This window comes from Borostomias antarcticus (genome assembly GCF_949987555.1).
Source record: "Borostomias antarcticus genome assembly, chromosome: 4".
NCBI classification, from domain to species: Eukaryota; Metazoa; Chordata; class Actinopteri; order Stomiiformes; family Stomiidae; genus Borostomias; species Borostomias antarcticus.
In genome coordinates this window covers 22,670,545-22,690,864 of record NC_140237.1, presented here as the reverse complement: position 1 = coordinate 22,690,864, position 20,320 = coordinate 22,670,545, and the positions used below count along the sequence as shown (strand labels likewise).

General features: G+C 51.7%; 1 protein-coding gene across 1 annotated transcript in view; it reads right to left on the bottom strand.

Annotated features, from left to right (window-relative positions):
- Positions 1-1,016: 1,016 nt before the first annotated feature.
- The window catches only part of acsf3 (acyl-CoA synthetase family member 3), a 27,606-nt gene continuing 8,302 nt past the window's right edge, over positions 1,017-20,320 (bottom strand). Inside the window, exons 4-10 of the mRNA XM_084436792.1 lie at positions 20,145-20,299; positions 18,166-18,311; positions 13,716-13,813; positions 12,911-13,037; positions 3,943-4,077; positions 3,618-3,729; positions 1,017-1,507 (exon numbers count right to left, since the gene is read on the bottom strand). Of these exons, the coding sequence (XP_084292918.1) occupies positions 1,390-1,507; positions 3,618-3,729; positions 3,943-4,077; positions 12,911-13,037; positions 13,716-13,813; positions 18,166-18,311; positions 20,145-20,299 (891 nt within the window). The 3' untranslated portion in view covers positions 1,017-1,389. The remainder of the gene's footprint in view (positions 1,508-3,617; positions 3,730-3,942; positions 4,078-12,910; positions 13,038-13,715; positions 13,814-18,165; positions 18,312-20,144; positions 20,300-20,320) is intronic.

Below are 20,320 nucleotides of genomic sequence, written 5' to 3'. Positions count from 1 at the left end.
AAGCAGCCATCTGCAGACAACCTCTTCCACAACGCTTCAGCAAACACTGTCAGGGAGGGAGGGAGGCAGTGTTGTTGTTTGGGAGAGAGAAAGAGGGAGAGAGAGAGAGAGAGAGAGAAGAAAGTAGTTCAAGGGTACCGGCACTCCCATCACGCCACAGTCCAGGGAACGACCCCGACCTTTTATCCCTTCCACCCCCTCATTCCTCACCTGAGTGCAGCCCGCCCACCCTGCCGGTCTTCCTAGCTCCAGCCTCCGCCCCCCGCCCCTCAAACCTCTAACCCCGCCCCCATCTCTAATCTGTCCGGGCCCCCGCACTCCAGCCCTCCATCCCCCAGTTCTCTAGCTGTCCGGGCCCCTAGCTCTCCAGTCCCTGGTCTCCAGCGAGGTGTGGGTGGCTGGCTGGCTGGGGGAGCTGTGCTTGTCCTCTGGTGCTCCTCCATCCCGCCCTGCTCATCCATCCTGGGCTGCCAAGCCCCCAGATCGATAGGCCTACTCTCTTAATCAGCTCTCCAGTGACTGAGCGGGGAGGGAGGGGGTGCAGGCAGACTCTCTCATCTCTCCCTCCCTCCCTCCCTCCTCTCTTTTCTCTCTACCGTTCCCCGCTGTCTTGTCCCCCTGTGTCCCTCTATCTTGGCTTTTGTCAGTTTGCTCCCTAGATTTACTCTCAACGTTATCCTGCCTTTCTTTCCTCCCTCCTTGCTCCCCCACTCCGTTCTAGTTCCCTCACATCAGAGAGAGAGAGAGAGAGAGAGAGAGAGAAGAGAAATGGAAAAGAAAGGATGGTGCTCCAGCATCCAGCTGTTGTAGAGACTATCTAGAGACTCTCTCTGCCTCCAGACTCTCATCACACCTGTGCGACTGCAGCTGCACGCGCACGCACACGCGCACGCACGCACACGCGCACGCACACGCACACGCACACACACACACGTGGAATATTCTGCGAAACAGGACGCAACTCAGGAACGTACTTCTCATTCACATATTTTATAGTAAACATACAGTAATTGCCATTTCAGGGGTGTCCATCTGGATTCAAACTATAAACAGTTCAACAGCCTCTTCTAAAATCATCTCCAGGATTTCTGGTCAGAGTTTCTTGCATGCTCAACTCATCTCCTGATCCCACCTACTGCGTATGATGACTGGAGCAGATATAGAAGGCACCTCAGTGTGGTCCGAACCATGAGGACTTTGTGGGGGGGTGGGGGCTTCAGAAAAGATGGTTTCGATGCCTCCTCGTTCACCTCGTCTACTCTGGCTTGTGTCATGGCGGGGGGGGATGCTGGTCTCTGCAGGAAGTGACACAGTAGAGGGCTCGTGTCTTGGCCGGGGAGGGTAAATAGTGTTGGTCGTCTCTCTGCAGGAAGTGAGGTGGTCGTTGGCCTAGCTGGGGAAGAACTGTCGGAGCAGGTCCTTCTTGTTGACCTTGCCCATCTGGTTCCTAGGCATCTCCTCCACCAGAACCAGTCCTGTGGGAATGGTGTAAGGGGCCATGTGCTCCCTGACACACACACACACACACACACACGCGCACACGCACACCACACACACACACACACTTTTTACACTATGTCGTAAACCTAAAACTTACAGAATGTTTCCATGGTACCTTTTCGATTTGGCGTACGATTGACCTGCGCAAGTCACCCTTCACTATTTCCCCGGAGTCTAAAAGGCAACAGTCTTGGTAAAAGTCTCTACCTCCATTCAATCAATAGACAAGAGTGTGAACTGAGCTGTGCCAGGGCTCCATTTATTATCAACATGTCTCCAAGGTGAGGGATGATTGTTGAATGGAAATGAGGGGGGGAAAAAACATTGAGGAAAAAAAAGAGACAGATTTAAAGCAATATATTCAATACAGCTTTGGCATAACATCCGGCTGTATTGTCCCATCAGAACAGGGAAGAGAGACTTATGGAGAGAAAAAACAAACATAATGTAACCGAACAGAAGCCAGCCCTCTGGCTGGGAGATAGGGAGAGACGTCCTTCATCATCCGGAGAGAGCGCGTCTCGCAGCCCTCCCAGACACGTCTCCCTACACAGACGTCTAACTGCCATGAAATAAAACAGGAACGATGCAGTGGCAACAGAAGGTCGTGATAATTAAATGTTTTCCATTTGGAGTGCATTTGGTTGTTGCGCTGAGTCTTGGAGCCCGAAGGTGTTTTGTTATCTTACAGTTTTGGTTTATAGTGGTGGAGAGATATTGTGTTGTGCGTGTGTGAGATAGAGAGAGAGAGAGAGAGAGAGAGAGAGAGAGAGAGAGAAAAAAAGGACAAAATGGACTAATAGTCTGTATATCAGTCTGTTGTCTGTTTCTATGCTTGGTAGCAGATGTCTACAAACTACTCTCTCTCTCTCTCTCTGTAGCACTGTCCACATGCTGTCCATGTTCAGAGTGTGTGTGTGTGTGTGTGTGTGTGTGTGTGTGTGTGTGTGTGTGTGTGTGTGTGTGTGTGTGTGTGTGTGGAGGAACACAGCTCATGACACAGATACAGACTGACAGCTGAAGCCAGGGCACTGAGGAGTGAGCATCCATGTACTGGTTTATGTCTCCCTCCCTCCCTCCCTCCCTCCCTCCGCCCTCTGTCTTGCTCCCTCCCTCTCCCTCCCCCGCTCAGTCAGTCTATCTCCCCCCCCTCTCTGCCCTCTGCCCCCCACCCTCCCTTCCTCCGATTCTCTCTGTCATCCTCCTCTCCTTCACCCTGGTCCTGGAAGGGTGCTGTCTGCTGTGTACTGTGCCAGCGTTGCCTGGCCTTCAGGCCGCGCCCCTGGGTGAGGAGCACCGACAGGGCTGCTAATCCACCATGCAGGACCAGCAGTGAGCCTCAACACCCCCGTACCATATGCCCCGACACACACACACACACACACACGCGCACGCGGACGCGCACGGAGAGAGCCAGACGTAGACACGCCCTGAGCCAGTCCTCTGACTGACGGGTCTTGGGGAGGGCCTTGGTCTGAGCTGGGGGCCCAACAAGCGCAGTGACGTTCAGAGCAGAGAGAGAGAGAGAGCAGAGAGAGGAGAGAGAGAGAGAGAGAGAGAGAGAGAGAGAGAGAGAGAGTATACGCTTCTCTTCCAGAGTCCATGTCTTACTCCACCCCCCCCCCCACCACCACACTCTCTCTCTGCTCTTGGTAGAGACACATTCTCTTTCTCTCCCTCTCTTTCTTCCAGTAGTTCTGCAGCATATTGATTAAGGTCTTCAGGAGTCGTTACTATAAATAGGTCTGGACGAGTCCTCAGGGGGGCTGAGCAGTCAGGGTGTCCTCTGACTCATGTGCTGGGGCACAACCGTGTCACACAGTGTATACTAAACCAGTCACACAGTGTATACTAAACCAGTCACACAGTGTACACTAAACCAGTCACACAGTGTATACTAAACCAGTCACACAGTGTATACTAAACCAGTCACACAGTGTACACTAACAGTCACACAGTGTACACTAAACCAGTCACACAGGGGATACGGTTACAATATGGTCTGTTTGTCTAATTGAAGTCCACACTTCGCACAGTTGATTTTATCGTGCAGTCATGTGAAGCTTTCTTGTTTGTCTTTGCTTGTGTGTGTGTGTGTGTGTTGCCTGCTACATTACCTGGCCCAGGCCTTCAGTTCCACCAGGGTCATGCTCAGCCCCCTCCTCAGCTGCACCACTGCCGTGACCTTCTGACCCCAGGTGGCATCCCGAGCACCAATCACAGCCACATCTGCGAGGGGGGGGGGGGGTGTATTACAAATCATTGGATGCACTGGGAGAGCATACAGTCCTAGTCGACTAGTCCTGAAAATCCTGTCTGTTGGAGATTCTCCATTGAAAAGGCTTCTTGGGTCCAGACTAGCATTGTGTGAGTCCAGGAACCCTGTCCAGAGTTGGAGTCCTATGCTTCAACCAGCGACAGAGCGGGGAGGAGTCTAGCTACCTGCGATGTCAGGGTGAGTCAGAAGGTGGCGCTCCACCTCCAGAGCACTGATCTTGTAGCCTCCGCACTTGATGATGTCAACCGAGGTGCGGCCCATGATCCAGTACACACCATCCTTATACACCGCTGTGTCCCCTACAGGCCACCGTAGAGAGAGAGAGAGAGAGAGAGAGAGAGAGAGAGAGAGAGAGAGAGAGAGAGAGAGGGGAGGGCAGTGGAGGATGAGAGGAGAGGAAAGGAGGCAGGAGAGAAAGATATGGGTAGGAGTGCTGGTTAGAGACGAGTCCAGACCAAACCTTGGTCCAATGCTCCCTCTCTGAGTGGGCTAAGGGGAATGTCTTAGAGAAGGAGTGTTGGGTATTCCTGCCAGATCTGTTGGTGGAATTTCTGCCAGATTTGTTTGTGGTATTTCTGCCAAATCTTTTGGTGGTATTCCTACTAGGGTTGCAAAATTCCTGGAATATTCAAAGCTGGAAACTCTCCATGGGAATTAACAGGAATTTATGGGAATTAACAAGAATCAACAGGATTAAACTCAGAATTTAGTTTTTTTTTTATACCAACTGTATTTACCTTGTCGTGAATAGACATAAATATAGACATTTTGTTTTGTCATAAGCAGACATGCAGGCAAACATTTCTAATACAAATTTTAAAAATGACATTTTTTGCTTAATCTATTTGTTCATTGAGTTTATCACACAACAGCTGTCTGGTGTTGGAATTACGGTTGTGGTCTACCAGATCTGTTGGTGGTATTTCTGCCACATCTTTTGGGTGTTATTTCTATCTTTTGGTAGCATTTCCACCAGATCTTTTGGTAGTATTTCCACCGGATCTTTTGGTAGTATTTCTACCAGATCTTTTTGGTAGCATTTCTACCAGATCTTTTAGCAGTATTTCCACCAGATCTTTTGGTAGTATTTCCACCAGATTTTTTGGTAGTATTTCCACCGGATCTTTTGGTAGTATTTCCACCGGATCTTTTGATAGTATTTCTACCACATCTTTTTGGTAGCATTTCTACCAGATCGTTTGGATGGTATTCTACCAGATCTTTTGGTGATATGTCTACACTATGGTCTCTAGTCCTTTAGGGTGTACCTCTAGGTCCTGGAGCACAGGACACTGGCTCTACTCTCCACCCCGTCCCACCCAGGGAACCAGGGATATCCGTATGTTGGTCTGTCCTGATGCTGCCCCCTCTCCAGGTCTAATAATAGCCTGAACCTGCTCTGGCTCTCTCTCTGGAGGGAGGGGGGGGGGGGGGGGTGGCTCAGCTGGAGCTCGCCTTAATTACTTCCCCCACACACACGGCAGCACACACATACACACACAATCAGGTGTGCAGGGGTATCACACTGCGACACCAGACACACAGATGAACATGCGAGCATGCACACTCATAAAAACACAGTACAAACACACACACACACACACAGAGACACACAGAGACACACACACACTCACTTAGACATCTAGAGCCCCTTGTCTGTCTTGCATGTAGGCCACCTGACACTCCATCACTAGGTAACAACATGCCACCTATCAGGCAGACTCTAAGAATGGCCTCACATGCACGCACACACGCACACTAGAGCTGTCACCTCACTGCCAGACCTGGACACCTATGGCCACAGGGAGTGTGTGTGTGTATGGTTGGGGGTAATTCACACTGAGGCAGATGTGTGCGGGAGGTCAGACAGGCAGTGTGGGTGTGAGGGCTAGAGCTGGGGTGTGTGTGTGTGTGGGGGGGGGGGCGCTGAGCCAGGAGACAGCCAGGTGTGGGGGCCGGTGATGGGGGGTGTGAGGGGCTTAGCTGGGGGATGATGAGGAAGGAAGTGGGTCACTCCAGATGGGTGTGGAGAGAGAGAGAGAGAGAGAGAGAGAGAGAGAGAGAGAGTGAGTGTGTGTGTGTGTGGGTGGGGGCGGGCGGGGGTTCATCGATCATTACAAAGTGTGCATCCCCAGCTGAGGCTATGTTCAAGGTGCGTGTGTATCAGTGTGTGTGTGTGTGTGTGTGTGTGTGAGAGAGAGAGAGAGAGAGAGAGAGAGGAAGGTTAAGTGGGAGCTGTAGAACATCATGGACTGAGGGTCAAGGGTTGTGACTGGCAGAGGAGCATGTGACATCTACAAGGTCACCTTGTCTCTTTCTCACTCACACGCACACACACAAATGCGCACACACACACAGAGGATCCGTCAAGGACGGCCATCTTTTTGTTCCGTTTCTAACACGGTGTCAGTAAGGATGTGAGGTAGGAGATGCCACGACAGCACAGTAATTAAGTATGATACAGAAAGTATCAGTACTGTATGTACAGAGCATGATCTATGCAAACACCCCCCCTGGCTCCTCCACCCACCCCCTTCTATCTATCCTTCCTCTCCTCTATCCCTCCATCTGCTCTGTCCCTTCTCTCTCTCTCTCTGCGTACCTCCGTCCTCTCTGCTCTCTCCGTCTCCTCCCCTCCGTTTCCGTCACACTCTTTCCCTCCATCCTCTTCCCTTTCTCCACCTCTCTCTCTCTACCTCTCCCAACTCTCTCTACCTCTTTCTACTCTCTCTCTACCACCTCTCTCTCTCTACCTCTACCTCTCCTTCTCCCACCTCTACCTCTCTCTCTCCCACCTCTCTCTTTCTACCTCCACCTCTCTGCCACAGCATCAATAGTGGGCCCATCTGTTCCCATATATCACGCACTTCATTTCAGTTTATTAGCCGGGATAAATCATAAATATTTCATTATACATCACGGGCGGCTGTCGCGCCCACCACGCCATCTATCACCCCCCCTCCCCCCCCCCCGCCCCATTCCCCCTCCCCGGCTGTGCTCTGCCTGCCGACTCTAAGCTTTCCAGTCTATTAAACAAGATTGATACAGTGTGTAAATTTAGATATTGGGAATTTCTTCACAGACCACTGCTCAGCACTGATAGGCCCGGGCGACGGATTTGTGGGGGGGGGGGGTAGAGAGACGGAGAGGGTGTGTGAAGAGAGAGAGAGGAGAGAGAGAGAGAGGAGAGAGAGAGAGAGAGAGGAGGGGGGGGGGTGTCGCTGGAGGAACTGGCAGGGTGTAAACTTCAGTTATAGTGTATTTACAGTAGCCTCCTCTACATTTTTAAAGGGGAGAAAATAAGAAAAAAGGGACAGAATTACTTGGTCACGGCCGTGTAGGCCTGTTCTCATGGAAATGAGAGGGGAATGAGAGCATGTTTTACACAACCACCGATAAGCTGCCTAGTGTGTGTGTGTGTGTGTGTGTGTGTGTGTACTGTGAGAGTTTGGAGCAGGGGTTGAACAGCAGAGAAACATGGCTTTTAAACCCCCTGTACTGCTGAGGAGGCGAGCTTCCACACAACAGGAACCTCCAAGCGTTCAAATGGAAGTTCCAGACCACAAAGCTACTTCTCATGAATTTGAGGGCAGCTGCTGTGACCTTGGGTCTGTGGAGAGGTGGGAGAGGAGAGAAGAGGGGAGGGATGGAGGGAACGCGTTGGAGAGTAAGGGAGCGGAGGAATTAGTGATCGGAGAACAGACTGATAAAAGGGGTGGGGGAGGAGGAGAGAAGAGGAGGGAGGGAGGGTTGTTAGGAAGTGTGTTATTAGGACGGACACACACAAACACACACACACACACACACACACACAAACAGACAGACACACTTTAGGCATCAGTCTCTGCACTGTTATGGCGTTGGAGGCAGATATGGACGAGTGGCTTTCTTAATTAAAACGATAAGAAGCCTAATTGCGCTGGGCTTTCATCTCGTTCTGAGGCATTAAAGAAACGAAGGAAATCATATAAAAACAGACAAGAGCAGAGAGCACAGGGGATGGAGGAAGGGCAGAGGAAGAGGAAGAGTAGAGAGCACAGGGGATGGAGGAAGGGCAGAGGAAGAGGAAGAGTAGAGAGCACAGGGATGGAGGAAGGGCAGAGGAAGAGGAAGAGTAGAGAGCACAGGGGATGGAGGGAGGGCAGAGGAAGAGGAAGAGTAGAGAGCACAGGGGATGGAGGGAGGGCAGAGGAAGAGGAAGAGTAGAGAGCACAGGGATGGAGGAAGGGCAGAGGAAGAGTAGAGAGTACAGGGATGGATGGAGGGCAGAGGAAGAGGAAGAGTAGAGAGCACAGGGGATGGAGGGAGGGCAGAGGAAGAGTAGAGAGCACAGGGGATGGAGGAAGGGCAGAGGAAGAGTAGAGAGTACAGGGATGGAGGGAGGGCAGAGGAAGAGGAAGAGTAGAGAGCACAGGGATGGAGGAAGGGCAGAGGAAGAGTAGAGAGCACAGGGATGGAGGGAGGGCAGAGGAAGAGTAGAGAGTACAGGGATGGAGGGAGGGCAGAGGAAGAGTAGAGAGCACAGGGATGGAGGGAGGGCAGAGGAAGAGTAGAGAGTACAGGGATGGAGGGAGGGCAGAGGAAGAGTAGAGAGTACAGGGATGGAGGGAGGGCAGAGGAAGAGTAGAGAGCACAGGGATGGAGGGAGGGCAGAGGAAGAGTAGAGAGAACAGGGATGAAGGGAGGGCAGAGGAAGAGTAGAGAGTACAGGGATGGAGGGAGGGCAGAGGAAGAGTAGAGAGTACAGGGATGGAGGGAGGGCAGAGGAAGAGTAGAGAGTACAGGGATGGAGGGAGGGCAGAGGAAGAGTAGAGAGTACAGGGATGGAGGGAGGGCAGAGGAAGAGTAGAGAGAACAGGGATGGAGGGAGGGCAGAGGAAGAGTAGAGAGTACAGGGATGGAGGGAGGGCAGAGGAAGAGTAGAGAGCACAGGGATGGAGGGAGGGCAGAGGAAGAGTAGAGAGAACAGGGATGGAGGGAGGGCAGAGGAAGAGTAGAGAGAACAGGGATGGAGGGAGGGCAGAGGAAGAGTAGAGAGTACAGGGATGGAGAGAGGGCAGAGGAAGAGTAGAGAGCACAGGGATGGAGGGAGGGCAGAGGAAGAGTAGAGAGAACAGGGATGGAGGGAGGGCAGAGGAACCTAGAGGATGTTCCAGAGGAGACATGATGATACAAGGGTCAGTTTGTTTGCTTCGCAACAAGGTCATCTTTTCAGATTTATAATAACAATAATACTAGTAATACTAATTTTGCTAATACTACTACTACAACTAATAATAATAATACAACTTTATTTGTATACCTGCTATTTGTGTAAGAGGGAAATGACATGCAGAGTGCTTCACATACAAATAGACATAACATAAAAGCAGGGAAAATAAAATGGAAGATAAAACACAAAAAGAAGATAAAGATAAGAAATCAAGTAAAATACAACATTTAAAAAGTTTGATTCATAGGATGGAAATAAAACTCATTTTATGAAATGAAACGGACGCCTAATCTGAAATTCCTGTCTCTACTGTCCGTCTACTTTCCCCAATAGCAATACCTTCTGAAGGCAGATTTCTTTTCTAGGCTGATTTTATCCAGATAGGCAGATCCATTTATTAAAGTGCAGCAGCAAGCGCAAACATCTATATAGTCCATTTCTATTGTCATGGTACACAACTACTACCTGCCCTGAGCCTGACAAGTCCTAGCATGCACATACACAGACCAACACAGACACAAAGTTACAAACATGCAGGCACACACACGCACGCACACACACATCTAGAGGCTCCAGGCACACATGGTGAGGTGTTTTGGAGGAGGCGGATGGTGGCTCTGGAAAGGGCAGAGTGTGACAGATGACAAAGAAAGCTCATACCTCACACACACCCCAGTCACCTAGTGCGCACACACACACACACACACACACACACACACACACACACACACACACACACACACACACACACACACACACACACACACACACACACACACACACACACACACACACACACACACACACACACACACACACACACGTCAGCTGGAACCCCCACCCCACCACCAAAGTCTAGGGATGGGAACAGTGAGAACCGGTTCTTAATTGTCCGATTCCTTGGAATCGCATATCTCCGTCACTGTCGATTCCTCTGGCCGATGCCAAGTATTTCCGTCACTCGCGCGCGGTTGGAACCTGAATTAAAAATGAATGCTCATGAATATTGTCTCTCGTTTGATCCATTTAGATGATGTCAGATGATCACACATAGAACATCCACTATCACACACAGAACATCCACTGTCACACATAGAGCATCCACTATCACACACAGAACATCCACTACTACACAAAAAACATCCAAATAACCCACAGAACATCCATAATAACATGTAGAATTTCCATAATCACACATAGAACATCCAATATCACACAGAACGTCAACTATCACACACAGAACATTTACAATCACACACAGGACTTCCACTATCACACATAGAACATCGACTATCACACACAGAACATCCACCACTACACATAGAATATCCACTATCACACAGAGAACATCCACTATCACACATAGAACAATAGAACATCCACTATCATACTTAGAACAATAGAACATCCACTATCATACATAGCACGCAGTATCACACTAAGAGGTGTTTCATCTGTGTGAGGGCGAGACAGAGCCAGCAGTAAACAGTTTGCGGGCCTGGCCTACATGAATATTAATGGAAACATTAAAGCCTGCCTGCCTAGATGGAGTAGCTAATGAGGATGAATACCAGACAGGCTCTGACGACATTCTCCGCTTGCGCTCTCTCTTTATCATCCTTAACTTTTGTCACTGTTCCTTTTTTGGCAATTAATATCCCACCAGAAAGGCGCTCTCGCACTCGGATGACTGATCTAATTTGTTTAATACAATGCAATTAAAGGGGTAGAATTGCTTTATGTTAATGTTACTGATGATGGCGCCTGTGGTTGCCTCTCCTCACCAGATAACGAGAAAACTTCACGATTGATAACCTTTCCCCTGTCTGGCACGCTGGAAAACGCCAGCTACTTGACTACTGTTTGCATGCAGTGTGCATACTTGGCTACTGGGTGACAGCCACACAGTCGCACAAATCTGCCAGAGGCAAACACGCCCAATGGCAACGCAACAACACAAAAAAACACATGCAGATAGTGAAGTATTTGTCTGTTAAAACTGATGTGCAAAGGCCACCACGTCACCACCTAAAATGCCATGGCAGGTGAACTGTGGACATGTGACGTGACTGGAGGGGCAACAGAATGTTGGGAGGGAGGCGGTCAAACCATGAGCAGGGGGGGGTGGGTGGGGGAGGAGGGGGGGCACTGTGGCCTGAGGTGAAATGTGTCGGATGGAGGAAGAGGGGATTGGACAGAAGGAGGGCAAGGAAAAGAGCCATGGTAGTTAAGGAGCATGGAGGCTATCTCTCTCTCTAACACACACACACACACGCACACGCTCGCACACACACACACACGCACACGGACACATAGACACACACACACATTCGCACAGACACACACACACACACACACATTTGTCTACCTTTCCACCTCTCTCCTTCCACCTACGTTTGTCCTGTACCTCTTTCTCTGTCTCTTCCTGACACAGTTTTCTCCTTCCCTCCCGAGGGCGGGATCAGAGAGGAGGTTGCAGGGAGAGGGACTTGACATGGTGACGGGACAGGGGGCTCAGGAGAGACCCGGAGGAAACGGAGAGGGGAGTCAGAGGGAGGCGATAGGGGGGGAGAGAGAGAGTGTGAGGGAGGGAGCAGGTTTGGGTGTGTGAATGGAACATGGGAAGGGAAGGAGAGGGTGAGTAGTAGGAGTGTCACACCTCATACTCGACCTCGCGCGCGCGCACACACACACACACACAAGTTTAAACAATTTATTTATGTGCACACACACAAGAGTGTGTTTCTGTGTGTGTCTAGGCAGGCAGGCAGAGTGTGTGTGTGTGTGTGTGTGTGTGTGTGTGTGTGTGTGTGTGGGTGTGTGTGTCGGGCAGGGTGCCCGGCTGTGTCGGGGGGGACTGGTCTGCGGGGACTTGATTGCGCTGGCTCTCGTTATGTAGCCGGTGGCTGTAATGGAGTGTGACAGAAGCGTGGCGTTCAGTGGAACTCGGTCCTGCCAACCCTTAAAGTCAATTAAACCCTCTCTCTCCTGCCAGACCTCCCCCTGCACCCCTCTCTCCATCCCTCCCTCTACCCTGCCAGACCTCCGCCGGCTCACTCTGCTCCTCTCCATCCCTCTCCACCCCGACAGACCCCCCGCTCTGCACCTCTCCGTCCCTCCCTCCAACTCTCCCCCCACACGCTCGCCCTGCCTCACCCCATCCATCCATCCCTCCATCTCTCTGCGTCTCACTCTCTCCTCTGCCTCTGAGCTGCCGTCCTCCTCCGTTCCATTCCCCCTCCTCTTCCCCAGACAAGTGCCCCCCCCCCCCCTCCTTCTTTCTCTCTAGCGTGTGTCCCCCCCCCACCCCCCCCGCGTCTCCCCTGTGGTCCGGAGGTAAAGCGGAGTTCCTGGGGGGCCTAGAGCGCTGGGCCTCAGAGATACGACTCCTCAGTCTCTCTCTCCCTCTCTCTCTCTCTGACAGCCCAGTGCCTCTCCTCTCTCTCTCTCTCTGGCCCAGAGGAGTCACAACCACTTAGGGAGAAAAAAATGCCTTCGCAGCCCGCCCCAAAAAACACACACGCTCCATTCATCACGACCTCACAGAGTCCCAACACACACACAACAGCGCACACTGGCGCCCACACCAACGCATCGTTTATCAAAACCCAGGACTGGAGGGAGACGAGTTCCTTCAATGTTTAACACGGTACGGGGTCCTTTACTCACCTACAGGAAACAGGAAACAAAGAACAGGATACATCTTACGGGATGTTGTGTGTGTGGGTGTGTGTGTGTGTGATGAGTGGGGGGGGGGGGGGGGGCAGTGTATGCCACATTTTGTTGAAGTGGGGGGGTGTATGCCATATTTTAAGCTGAATCTGAGGACCAGGGGGGCCGAGCAGCTTTGAACCAGCCTATGAGGTGAGCTTATGTTAGTGAGCTCCAGGTGATCAGCCTATGAAGCGAGGGTATGCTACCTGTCTTGAACCAGCCGTCAGTGGTGAAGGAGTCTCTGGTCTCCTGGGGTCTGTTCCAGTATTCCTGAAACACAGACGATCCTCTCACCATCAACTCCCCCTCCTTTCCCTCCAGACCTGGACGCACCTGCTCGCTCACACACACACACACCCACACCCACACCCACACCCACACCCACACCCACACCCACACACACACACACAAACACACAAACACACACACACACACACACACACACAGAAATAGACACACAGGCATGAAGACACACACACAGACAGAAATACAGACACAGGCAAACACACACACACACACACACACACACACACACACAGACAGACATACTTCCATTAGTCAACTTTTAGAATGGTGATTCTAAACCAATAATCAAACAAGCATCATCACTCCACTGTGGTCTGTCTGCATTGTCAGTCAGTCAGATAGTCAGTCAGATAGTCAGCCTGTCAATCAGTCAGCTAGTCAGTCAGTCAGTCAGCCAGGTGTTTATCCGAGTGTCAGTCAGTCAGTCAGTCAGTCAGTCAGCCAGGTGTTTATCCGAGTGTCTGTATATCGGTCAGCCGTTTATCTGAGTGTCCGTCCGTCCGTCTGTCCGTCCGTCAGTCCATCAGTCCGTCAGTCAGTCAGGTGTTTATCTGAGTGTCAGTCAGCCAGTCAGTCAGTCAATCACATGCATTTATCTGAGTGTCTTTATATCAGTCAGTCAGGCGTTTATTTGAGTGTCAGTCAGTCAGTCAGTCAGTCAGTCAGTCAGTCTATGAGTGTCTGCAGGTCTGTCAGCTGTGTCACCTGAGTTCCTCTACTGTTGCCCTCGGCGATGGTGGTGCTGTTAGCGTTCGCCATGGCGATGCGAACCTCCACTCCTGGGAGAGGGACACCGACTGCCCCTGCCCACACACACACACGCACACACACAGTTAATCACTCTGTAACACTGCACAGTCCATCGTAAAGTCCATGAGGAGGTGTGTGTTTTTCTCTGAAGGGTGTTTATGTGTATGTGTGTGTGTTTTCTCTGAGGGGTGTGTGTATATGTGTCCACTTCAGCCCCCGTTTTTCTCTGAGAGGGTGACCCAGAGATGGCAGGGTAATGGTCTCTGTTCCCTCACCACAGTGGCAACACGCTGCCAACAACAAGATAAAAACACTCTACCCTCCACACACCCAAATCCATTTAGACTGTAGCTCAGGCAGTCACCCCTATCTGCCTACCCTCTCCTTCACTGTCTCTCTCTCCCCCTACTCTCTCCTTCACTGTCTCTCTCTCCCCCTACTCTCTCCTTCACTGTCTCTCTCCCCCTACTCTCTCCTTCACTTTCTCTCTCTCCCCCTACTCTCTCCTCCACTGTCTCTCTCTCCCCCTACCCTCTCCTTCACTTTCTCTCTCTCCCCCTACTCTCTCCTCCACTGTCTCTCTCCCCCTACTCTCTCCTTCACTGTCTCTCTCTCCCCCTACTCTCTCCTCCACTGTCTCTCTCCCCCTACTCTCTCCTTCACTGTCTCTCTCTCCCCCTACTCTCTCCTCCACTGTCTCTCTCCCCCTACTCTCTCCTCCACTGTCTCTCTCCCCCTACTCTCTCCTCCACTGTCTCTCTCTCCCCCTACTCTCTCCTCCACTGTCTTTCTCTCCCCCTACTCTCTCCTCCACTGTCTCTCTCTCCCCCTACTCTCTCCTTCACTGTCTCTCTCTCCCCCTACTCTCTCCTCCACTGTCTCTCTCTCCCCCTACTCTCTCCTCCACTGTCTCTCTCCCCCTACTCTCTCCTCCACTGTCTCTCTCTCCCTACTCTCTCCTCCACTGTCTCTCTCTCCCCCTACTCTCTCCTCCACTGTCTCTCTCCCCCTACTCTCTCCTCCACTGTCTCTCTCTTCCCCTACTCTCTCCTCCACTGTCTCTCTCTCCCCCTACTCTCTCCTCCACTGTCTCTCTCCCCCTACTCTCTCCTCCACTGTCTCTCTCCCCCTACTCTCTCCCCCTACTCTCTCTCTCCCCCTACTCTCTCCTCCACTGTCTCTCTCCCCCTACTCTCTCTCTCCCCCTACTCTCTCCTTTACTGTCTCTCTCTCCCCCTACTCTCTCCTCCACTGTCTCTCTCTCCCCCTACTCTCTCTCTCCCCCTACTCTCTCCTTCACTGTCTCTCTCTCCCCCTACTCTCTCCTCCACTGTCTCTCTCTCCCCCTACTCTCTCCTCCACTGTCTCTCTCCCCCTACTCTCTCCTTCACTGTCTCTCTCTCCCCCTACTCTCTCCTCCACTGTCTCTCTCTCCCCCTACTCTCTCCTCCACTGTCTCTCTCCCCCTACTCTCTCCTTCACTGTCTCTCTCTCCCCCTACTCTCTCCTCCACTGTCTCTCTCTCACCCCCTACCCTCTCCTTCACTGTCTCTCTCTCCCCCTACTCTCTCCTCCACTGTCTCTCTCTCCCCCTACCCTCCTCTCTCCCTCTCTCGGCCACTCCTCCATTATCTCTATCTCTCTCTCTACCCTCCTTCCCCACTAACTCTCTTTCTCTCTCTCTATATATATATATCCCTCTCTTTCTATCCCTGTCCCTCACTATATGTCTTGCTCTCTTGCCCTCCACTATCTCTCTCTCTCTCTCCCTGCGTATGGAGGGACTCAGAGATTGCGGAGGCGTGTGGCATCGCAGTCAGTGTACCCGGCGCGGGATTGAGACGGAGAGCGCCGGTTCGTAGAGGCAGGGTGAAGCGGAATGACAGAGACTGAGGAGGAACGTGTGTGTGTGTGTGTGTGTTAGAGATGCGCGGATGGAGTTTGAGCGCACCCGAATCCACGTGCACTCATCAATCATCCACCCGCCACCAACCCGACGTCATTACCATGTCCAGACGTTCGTGCTCATTCGCTTTTCATATAGGCGCATTTTCTTGACTTAAGCAATTTAAAGATTATAGGCTACTTTCGAATGTGTTCGCATTTCTAATGTAAAAATTACTCAAGCTTAAGAGCCTATTGTTTGCTCTGTTGCAATAATAAAGTCTTTGAAGTAAGTCAAGTCCTCTTGTCCCCTGTTTTACGGAGTGTGCGGTCCCCTCCCGTTTTCATACGGGTAGGCTTTATCCCTTTTTGCTGAATTGTTTGCTCTGTGTTTATTCCATTATTCTACACTACATCATCTCTCTAACAGGGATTCACTTCCGGTTTCTGCTGCGGTACGGTAGGCCTGTAGGATCAGTAGACATACACGGCTCTGCAGACGTTGCAAAAGGCAAACCCGGCTTCAGTTTCTTCATCTGAGTTGTTAACGATCACACTGAAGCGCTCCCAAACTGAACTTTTCCCTTCCCTTTTTTTTTTTGTTTTAAGTTCTCCTGATTTTAATTTCTCTCTCACTTTTTTGGCGCAAGGAGGTTTATCCCGCTTGTTTGATTCAGGACCCCTCACGTGGGGCTCCTGTCTGACATCTACAGTAGTTGGTCATTTTGCGCCTTTTTTGTTGTTGTTGAAAAGTGCTATCTAAATAACGGTTATTAAATACGAATATAACTGACAAATCCACCCGCAATCCACCTGAAATTAATCACAATGTTGATTTTTATTGGCCTCAGTCAGTCGGATATAACCGCAATATTCGCATCTCTAGTGTGCGTGTGCGTGGGGGGGGGGGGGGGGGGGGGGGGCGACACAGCAGGCTCAGATGAGACCCCACCTCTCTGGATGATGTAGCGAGGTGGTATTTGCATGTGTGTGTGTGTGTGAAAGGGTGAAAATTAGTGTGTATCGGACGACGGATAACCATAAGCGGAGTGTGTGTGTGTAGCGGAATGTCAGCGGCCTTGTGGCGACGCCCCCCCTGTCACGAACACAATGGCTCCCCCGGCTGCACGGAAGCCCATTAACGCGCGGTGCCGTCAGCGAGCCCCTCTGAACCCCTCATTACAGCCCCCGCCGCAGTAACCACACTGGCGTGGGGGAGGAGAGAGAGGGAGAGGCCACCGCTCCTCACCCGCTCTAGGCCTCCGCCCCCCTCATGCATAATTCATCGGGCGTCACGCCGCGCTCTCTGCCGATTGGCCCCGGGGAGCTGACACGGCCCCCCCCACCTACAAAGGGGGGGGCGCTACAGGGGGGCGACATGAAAGTGGAGAAAGGAGGAGGAGGGAAGAAGGTTCAGGGCCTGGGGGAGTGAGAGAGGACAGAAAGAGGGAGGGAGAGAGAGAGAGAGAGAGGTGCTCAGAGATGCCGTACTGGGAGGGAGGGAGGGAGGGAGGGAGGGAGGGGACACGGTTGTGTCAGAGGAGAAAACAAAAGGAAGGGGAAAAAAAAAAGAAAAACAAATGAGATGGAGATGAATAGATGAAGAGATGGGGGGGAGAGGCTGAGGGAGAGGGAGGGAGAGAGAAGGCTTGAAGGGGTGGATGAAACACTTAACATGAGGTTTTTAACGCTAGCCCCCCGGGGTGATGAAGGGGAGGAGGGGGTGCAGAGCTTCGGTACTTGAAGCTGTTTCTGTCTGAGGTTGGTATTGATGGGCTTTAACCTACTTTAGAGCAGACGGTGTCTCTCCTTCACAGCGGAGCAGGAACATCAATACGACCGCCACCACTCTGAGATGCTCTTAATAATCACCTCTGAGGGCTGGTCTAACCCATCCCTCGCTCTCTCTCTCTCTCACGCGCACGCACACGCACCCGCACCCCGCACCCGCACACGCACCAGCACACGCACACACGCACACGCGCACACACACACACACACACACACGCACACACGCGCACACACAGCACACACACACACACACACACACACACACACACACACACACACACACACACACACACACACACACACACACACACACACACCGAGTATGTATTGGCAAGGCCCTCTGACAGGTGAAGGATCCTCGCTAGCTTGTCACAACGCAGCTTTGAAGACCCTCTCTCTCGCGACACAAACAGGCGACAAGAAAAGCAATGGGACTCAAGTCAACCGCAGATCACACAGCAACAACAACAACTACAACAACAACAAAAACATCATACTGCTTTGAAGTTAAGGCAGGAAGAGATGACAGCCAAGCAGGAGGGCGAGAGTGTTGAGACCGCCATGACAGGACGGGAGGTAAACACAGTGCTGGGGCGACACGGTAGATCCCAGCGGCAACATTGAAAGCAGGTTGGCAGCACAACAACATGTGTACTGTATCATAGACCTAGTTCTATGAGGAGAGGTGTGTGTGTGTGTGTGTGTGTGTATGTGAGAGAGTGTGTGTCACCTGGAACGCGGGGTCCGTTGAGGGGGTTGGACAGGGCCATGCCCACCTCTGTCATGCCGTACCGCTCCAGGAGCGTGTGTCCAGTGATCTGCTCCCAGCGCAGGAGGGTGGGCTGGGGCAGGGCGGCCGACCCGGACACCATCAACCTGGGGGACAGGGCAGGGAGGTCGGGGTCACACTCAGGAAAGGCTGAAGCCCAATTTATACTTCGTCGAGCGACACTTTTATAACTGTCGCTCGACACTTTTGACGTCATGGGCGACATTTTTGTGAAAAAAAGTGTCACCGAGGGCTGTCGCGAACCAAAAGATTTTTCTAATGTCGCTGACTCCGTCACATATTGTCGCTCAAGTGTGATTGGATAGCTAGATAGAATGCTCGTGCGTTGCCATGGATATTTTTGTTCCGCAGCCTTGTTTTAGTTTTGTCTGTCATTTGACGTTTGGCTGTCATGGAAGGAGTAGAGGAACGTCTCTCCGAGCTTGTGAGGAGATATCCCCACCTATACAATTCATCCCTGCCCCTTCACAGAGATAAGTACTGCTGAATTTGTGGGAGGAATTCCGGTACACCGGTAATGCCATCTTTCTCGATCAGAACGAAAACAAACCACAATGAAAAACCGCACTCTGAATAACCTCTTTACCTCAGATTAAACTCTTTCCCTCAGGAAGCCGCTGATGATGATCGTTGACTTAGAGACTACGCAAAGTGTTGCCCGAAGCATAAATGCTACAGTACATGGCGAGCGACACTTTTTATTTGTCGAGCAACATTTTCCAAGAAGCATAAATTAGGCTTGAGGCTCCGCTTGAGGCCTAGTCTCAACGCCGGACCCATGGGAGTTCTCTCGTTGGTACACTGCGTAAGCTACACTAACTACGTTACTGCATGCTGCAGATACCTCATGCTTAAAACTGGTTTTCAAACCCTGGCAATTGTTTGGTAGCGCCGGAATCCCGGCGACACCGATCAGTAGCGAACTTCGCGATCAGGCGCTCCCACCAAACCTGGCCCCACCCATCTAACCTGTGCTAGCGTCCATCTATGCTGCCAGACTCAATAAATATGCTGAATCACTGCGCTCCGCGTAACGACATTACTACAGGCCTGCATTGAAACATTAACATTTAGATTAACGTTACATCATGCAAGTGGAAAATTAAATTTTTGATTGTGCACTGCTAGAGGTTTGTTTGCATTCTATCGATGAACTGAAAGATCTCAGGCATCAAATACTTGGTTGTGATTGCTGCTACGACCTGCCACTCTTCTGAACCCTAGACCCGCCCTCAGACAACCAGCCGGGACAGTGAAGGGGTACAGACTATTGTGTAGCATGCGGAACGCTGAGATTCAATGTAATATTTGAGTCTGGAGAGAGACTACTTAAGGCCTGGAGAGAGACTACTTAAGGCCTGGAGAGAGACTACTTAAGGCCTGGAGAGAGACTACTTAAGGCCTGGAGAGAGACTACTTAAGGCCTGGAGAGAGACTACTTAAGGCCTGATGGGGCTAGCGAGGCTGGGGGTTTGCAGACTTATAGGCTGTTTAGTTCAGGACTCTGTCCCGTCCCACACTGCTCTCTTTCATTCTCTCGTTCTTCCTGTTCTCCCTCCCTCTCTCTCTCTCTCTCCCTTCCTCTCCCTCTACCTCCCCGTCTCTCCCCCTATCCCTCTCCCTCCCTCCCTATCTCTCGCTCCCTCCGTCTCCTCTTCCCCTCCCTCGATGATCTCTCTCTCTCTCTCCCTCCCTGTCTCTCTCCCTCCAGCGAAAGCCACAGTCTACTAGCCTTGCTCTCTTTCTCTCCTGTTACAACCGTTCCATTTTCATAACCTGTCTTTCTGATGTCCTTATGAAGAAGTGTGTGTGTGTGTGGGGGGGGGACAGGATATGACGCGATGCCTCATATCTCCCCCCCCCCCCCCCCCCCCCCGTCAACAGTGTCGAGGGGAGAAACATAATGGCGAGGCTGAGACCTGATCCTCTCCCGGCAGACGGCCTTCACGAAGTCCCGGACGCGAGGCTGCGTGAAGTTGTGCTCGTAGTGGTGGATCAGCTTGGAGTAGATGGTGGGCACCGCCATGAAGACGTTGACCACCGGGGGCGCCGAGCTCAGCAGGAGGTCCCACACCTGGAGGAGGGAGGAGGGGGA